This window comes from Vigna radiata, chromosome 1, assembly GCF_000741045.1.
Source record: "Vigna radiata var. radiata cultivar VC1973A chromosome 1, Vradiata_ver6, whole genome shotgun sequence".
NCBI classification, from domain to species: domain Eukaryota; kingdom Viridiplantae; phylum Streptophyta; class Magnoliopsida; order Fabales; family Fabaceae; genus Vigna; species Vigna radiata.
Window position 1 is genome coordinate 3,859,922 of NC_028351.1, and position 6,735 is coordinate 3,866,656.

Consider the following 6,735-nt stretch of genomic DNA (forward strand, 5'->3'; position numbering starts at 1 on the left):
AATAATCAATTGAACAATGATCTGTGAATAACCGATGATGAATCTATTTTGGAAAAGCAGTGGAATTAGCCTATTTCTTCATAACTGTTTTTAAGTTTTCTATTTGTTTTACAACAACCTTTAAACATCCTCACTTTTGTTCTTAAGCATTGCATAACATTCATAAGTTTCAGATATTCGAAAGCAATTCCGTGTTCGTTGGGAGACGACTTAGGGTTACTTTAGCCTTATCTACTTTCTTGAATACTACTAGGCAATACTGAAGTTGCCTTGAAAAGTAGTATTAATTTGATAGCTTCAACGACAGCTTATGGTCTTGCGGAAACCCGGCTCATCCCTTTCCTCCATTGAAGGTCAAATTTTGCTTAGGTTCTATTTTTGATAGTATCTCCATTATAGTTTCTTCAACACACTCAACAATTAAATAGAATAGAAAAACAAAAGTCTTCTCAAATTTAACATTAAAGCAAATATCCCAAATTCATACATTTGATGGATGTGTTCGTTTCTCTTCAATAAAAAAAAAAAAATCCAATAATTAAGAGAACACAAAATGACCCAGTTCCACTCTCCACCAGTATCAACATTCAGTGTTCATTACCTAACCTTAAGAGTTCCTGAAATTATCAAACATAATCGATCTTCTAAATCAAGAGTAACCTTGCTTGTATTTGCGAAAGAGCTCATCCGTTTTGGTATTCCTAAAGGCAAAGCACCCAACCATATACACTGCAATTAAAGCAACAAGAGTAACGATCAAGATCACGTTGGCCCTTCTCCACTCCACCCTGAGGGTTGCCAACAAACCAGCTTTGCATGAGTCACAGTTGTAACAAAGTTGTGCTTGGTCGTTGCTCCATTTCATGCAATCCATGTCTTCTGCCGTGTTGATGGGGCTAATCCAATACGTCGGGTTCACAAACGTGTAACCACATTTTGTTGGAGGCTTGCAGCACCCTGACTGCATTAGATCAAAGTGCAAAAAGAATAAAGTTCAAAGCTGAAAGAACATGTGGTTGGGGAATCCCGTTAGTTAACTCTTTTAGCCTTTTCGTTCTCTCATTTTTCTTTTTTATCAGAAACCCAGATGGTTACATGCAGAGCATATTGCTTGGTGAAGAAGATTATGTTTGAAGGGAACATAAAAGCTTTTATGCTATGTAAATCCGACCGTACCTAACTTTAAAGTATTCAGTTGCATGTTTTCTAGAGAAATTGAAAGAGATGGACGAAAAACAAAATTGTAAAAAGACGAGGATATATATATATATATATATATATGGAGGGTTTATGGAACTATTTATTTTCCAGGATTCTCTTGTGTTATCTTAACCCAGAAAATCATGCTTCCTTATAATTCAGAAAAAGTTGAGCACTAATAATTAAATTAACTAGTTCTTTAATTTCAACGAATTAGTTAAATGGGATGTTATTAGAAAATGAGAGTTAGTTTATTTAGTTAATTACCTGAATGGGGGTTAGGTGTGCGTTGAAGAAGTCCTGCGCCGTTCGGTAGCGTTGATCCAACTCAGCACATATATTTGACGACATAAGACACCTTCTAACGTTGTCCCATCTGTTTGAGCTTCGTACTCTTCGACGAAGCCAAAGTGAGAAATCATCGATACGATATTCCAAGTAGGAGCGATTGGGTTCAATGTTGCCATGGCCTCTAAGGGTGACAGCATAGGTGAAAACCACCAAGCTAACAAGCAACAGAATAAGCACGAACATTGCAACCAGGTAGAAGACGAGAAGCGAAGGGATTCTCCAGAAGGCTCCAAGAAACCCTGCCAGAGCCACTACAAGTATGAGTACCCCCAAGATTGTCACAGGCCATTGAAGAATTTTGACGCACGAATCTGCAGGCTCTGTTGTTAGCCAGATCCCTGCAGCAATGATTGGAATTGAGAGAAGTACCGCAACGAAGTTGATGGCCCCTATTACGTTGTTGCTGAGTGCCATTATGGTTATAATTACAAGGATGGTATTTGGTGGGGGTTGATCTGAGGTTTAATTAGATACTAGTATAGAGGAGTCATGGTTACTAGCTAATTAACCCCATGTGAATTTGTTCCTTACCTTCGATACTTGCATGTTTCTTTGCCAAAGTTATAGCATTTAATAATTGCGTTTTTCATGTTGAGGTCATATTCTAGGAAGACTTTTCGGAAAGGAATACCTTGTACATTAGTGCAAAGGAGAGAAAAAGTAGACAGCCATGAGAGCAATGTAGGTCTTTTGGACAAATAAGAAGAAAGAATCCACTCGTCCTCCTGCCTTTGCAACAGGGTTTTCAACTTTTGCTATTAATATTTTATTTCAACTTTTTTAGCACACATTATTCTTGACACCGGTAAGCTACACACTTCTTAAGCTGTCAATTATAATAGTATTGTAAAGTTACGTGGGTTCTTCTGAAATGGGGTAAGAGAGAATAAATATGTATTTGATGAGTATTTGATAAAACACAAATGAGAAAAAAATTTGAATAGTCTGATTAGGATATTTTATATAATATATTTTAGTACATTTAATAGTCTGATTAGGAAGTATATGTTTAAAGTAGTTTAAACATTCTTTCCTCTTTTTTCTTAGAGGTCTTTTAAGAAGAAGAAATTTCACACTCAAAAGCAGATAATATTTCAGTGACTTGTGATTCAAACAATTCTTTAAGCCCTCTATTAAGAATGATCCATCATTTTGTAGACATCGACTGAAAACTTATGTTCCTATCATATTCAATAGTCCAACATTATTTAAGACTCCTTCCATTCTTGAGACACCTTTTAAGAACAAAACATTGTACAAGCAACACAAAGTCACAACAATGATATCTCTATTACCGTCTCTCAAGGTGGCATGTAGATTATGAAGACCCAAGAGACTTGATAATTAAGGTTTTTATTATTAAGAACCTTTTGAAATTTTGAGAATCATGATGCTTTTTTTTAGCTACGTCAATCGTCTGAAAGATATTGACATGAAGGTTAGTATAGTATATTTGATACGCGGGGCCCAAGTCCAACAATAGTATATTTGATACGCGGGGCCCAAGTCCAACAAATAAGGTCCACTAAACCAACCCAAGAAGAAGGATAAAGAAGTAATTTGTTACAAAGGGGGGGTGAGCTTAGTAAGGGTGGAGCTGCATCATGAAATGCACATTTTCAGCACATGTATACCTTCTAGATAGCTTTCCACGTGGAATGTAATCCACGCACATGTGTTTATCATCCACTACACAAAAGTCTCGTGAAAGCTCTATAAATTCATGGCGACACCACTTTGTAAAGCACTTTTGATGATATATGAGATTCACTTTGCTGTTGCCAAATCACAAGCAAATTCTTTCGTTGCATCCTCATCTTCTACGATCATTTGCTTCTCGTGCACAAACATCGTCACGTTTTCGTACCAATTCATAAATTATGTTGCATTCAAACCTCACCTCTGCTGGAGCACCGTATTAAGTGGTATTCAGAGCCTAAGTTTGTGTTGAATCACGCTCCAGCTAAGTCCAATTTCTTTCGTTCTATATTGTCATCATCATTCCATTCGTGTCTCTGTTTTGCTTGTGTTTGTTGTGCATTGTTCCATTGATGTTCTATTTCTAGTAGATTTCAATCGAGTTAATTTTTTTGTACCATCTTTATTTGATTTCATTTCTTCAGTTTAATCGGTTAATCTCATTGTTTGAGTATTTTCATTTTGAAATCCTATTCAGTCATGTCTAGTCATGTGGTTTGCTTAATTTTTGTCAAAATTCTGTGTTAAATCTATGATTGGAGAAATCTGCACATTATGAATGGTCATTCAACAGTTGCATTCACTACAAAAAAAACCTTATTTAGAGGGGGTTATTTTGCGGAGGTTATAAAAACCCCCCTCAAATTAACATAATTTAAGATGTTTAATTTAAATTATCTAACTGACAATATTTGTGGGGGTTTTAATTCCTTTTAAGAGAGGTCTATAACCTCTTCAAATAATAATATATATTTTTTTCTTCATTTTCTAATTCTTTTACATTTTTTCCTCTAAAAATTTTAGACTAAGTTTCTTTTTAGCAATTCTAAAATTGTATTCCCTCCAGATCTAAAACCCATCTCTGCTTAAATCCATTATTCTTCTAAAAATTTATTTTCCTCTAAAAATCTTCTGAATCAATTTCTCCTTTCATTTCATCTGAACCCTAAAATCAATTTCTCTCTTCATTCCACTCACTTTCTCTCTTGCAGGTACGCTATCTTCCTTTCTTCCTTCTTCTATTTCCTCTTGTCATTGATTTCTTTCATTTCTCCTTTGGATTGCCCATGTTTCCTTTTTCTCAGATTCGCAATCGACGGACGAAGCTGCAACGGTGGTTCTGCAGATCGGCAGATAGCGGAGCTCATAACGTCACTGTCGACCTGAGGTACATCGTTCTACAACTCTTTGTGCTTTTATTTGGTGTAGTGTTTTATTTTTATCTTTGTTTCCTCTCAAACAAATGTGTGACCGCGACTTAGAAAACTTGAATGCCTTCTTTGCAAAACCAGAAAACCTAAACGACATTTGGTTTTCCTTTCAGTTTTTGTACGGTCAGATGAATATTGACTTGAAAGTGTCTATACGACTCTATAGATGCACAACATATTTAGTTTCATACATCGATTGTTTGAATGACTTTGCATCTTAAAGCTCTAAATTGATGGGTATGTTTTGTTTTATGTAAAAGTTCATTAAAGTTTACTTAATTAGTTTACTAATTATTTATGATTCATGATTGGTCTCATTGGCAATTGATGGTCATCACATCCCAAACAATGTAGAATTATATGGTTTTGTTCGCTGCACAAGAAGAAGAAAAATGACTTGAGAAACATGCTTCAAGGGTAAGTGTTTCTCCAAAAATTCATGTTGACCTTCAATTTTAATGATAAATATAATTATATTAATATAACCTTGTGTTTTTATTGTAAATAGAGTAATGGGTAAATCTCGAGGTCAGCTAGTTCATGTCCAATATCCAAAGGTTGGGTGTCATTTATAGTTCATGTGATTGAATGATCTAAATTCTTGGCTATTTAGTTTGTCATTTGTTGGGATGGATCAACAAGTGTACCAAGTCGAACAAGTAATATAAAATGGTAAGATCAAGTATCGTATCCCAGAAGACTCTCGACACTAGACAATCCTGTGATAACAAGATTAATTAAGACTTAAATAAGAAGAGATCATTGGTTTCAAATGCAGGAAAAAAAATTAGATATGAATGCAATTGGATCAATAGTAGAGTAGCACAGAGATGAACATATGTTGTTTAATATGAGATGAATATGTTGTTGGGGTTAGATTTCACCAAGTTTCCTCTCATGTATATTAGAATTCTTCTTTATGCATTAATGTTAAAGTCACTCACTAAATCACCTAAACCTGATCCCTCGGCTAATAAGCCTGTCCCAAATTAACAGTTCATGCAACTCCTAACATTCCTAGTAATAAGATGTGAATAGGGGCGACCTAATTCGGTAGTAGAAACTTTAAAAAATTGATTTTTGAAGTCCTTATACGACTCAACAAACAATTACAGGATAACGTTCTTAGACTTGGAACTCAACGACACCCAACCCCTCTTGGCATTGGGGCGCGTCCTAAAGAAAAACAAGAACAATTTAACCGTTGGCTGAATACCCAAGGCCTGACACAGGGCAGCGAACGCCTGAATGTAACCCCAATTGTTCGGGTGCAACTCAGAAGGAGCTACATTCAAAGCCCGCAAAACATCCATTTGAAACCTAGTAAAAGGTAACCTAATGTACAAATCAAAAAACAAGCATGAATAAAAATAGAAACAATCCCCATCGCTTGTATCCTTTCCATGGAAAACCCTTTCATCCCCTCTACAGGCAATAAGCTTAATCACAAAGTTTTAACCTAGGGCTCTAAGCATACAACTATTATTCACCCAATCTAACAGAACAGGTCTACTAACAAAGAGACTTGGATAGTCACCTACGTCGAAGGAGGCCCACCCGTAATATGATCATGATGAAGAGAAACAGTCCTTGAGACCTTCAACGGTGACCCCACCGCAAACAAACACTTTTCCCCCACTAAGCACCAATGAAATTGTGCTGACAACTTCAGTCTGAGTGTCCCCAGATACATCAGTCGAGCCCTCATGCCCCCTTTCCTCACTCTGTGACAATGAACAATCTAAATGCGAAGAGGAAGCCATAGTTACCTGGAAAAAAGATCAAAGCTTGGACGCAACTTGTGGATAGAATAAGAGGAAGTTTAGGAATTCTCGAGAAAACAAAAGCAGTAGAAATGACAGTTGAGTTCGCCTGCGAAAACCTATTTCATTAGTGAAAAGAAACTGACGCAACTGTCACGCAATCTACATCGTTGGATCAAAATGATCTATTGCCTCATTTTTGACGACTCTGCCACTACCCTAAAGGCGGGAAACTATTAATCATAATTGTAACGCAAAATGACAGCATAAACACGTCGTATCAAAGCCATTTAAATACCGAACGGTTCGGTCTTTCCTGTCATTCAGCACACCTCGACGATAAACATCAAACACACTTTCGCTCCAGTCATTCAACAACCCTGGGCAGCAAAACCGAACGGCATGACGTTAACTACTGTCAACTAAGGGAATGCTCTCTACACACAATGAATTCAACCTCCCTCCAACTCATAAGCCCTACAGTTAACCACGACTAGAGCCTAACGCTTAAC

At 36.5% G+C, this 6,735-nt stretch overlaps 1 protein-coding gene across 1 annotated transcript; it reads right to left on the reverse strand.

Annotated features, from left to right (window-relative positions):
• Window positions 1–428: 428 nt before the first annotated feature.
• LOC106768450 (protein TORNADO 2) lies at window positions 429–2,106 on the reverse strand. Its single transcript, XM_014653625.2, has 2 exons — window positions 1,468–2,106; window positions 429–961 (listed from the first exon to the last, which is right to left on the reverse strand). Exons 1-2 carry the CDS (start codon window positions 1,963–1,965, stop codon window positions 650–652), a joined length of 810 nt encoding a protein of 269 aa, XP_014509111.1. The 5' UTR covers window positions 1,966–2,106; the 3' UTR covers window positions 429–649.
• Between the last annotated feature and the right edge of the window lie 4,629 nt (window positions 2,107–6,735).

Excerpts from the sequence above, each read along its gene's own strand:
- LOC106768450 (XM_014653625.2), bottom strand. The coding sequence starts at position 1,965 with ATGGCACTCAGCAACAACGTAATAGGGGCCATCAACTTCGTTGCGGTA. Across the intron at positions 962-1,467 it reads CACACCTAACCCCCATTCAG|TCAGGGTGCTGCAAGCCTCC; the intron begins GTAATTAACTAA and ends GATCTAATGCAG.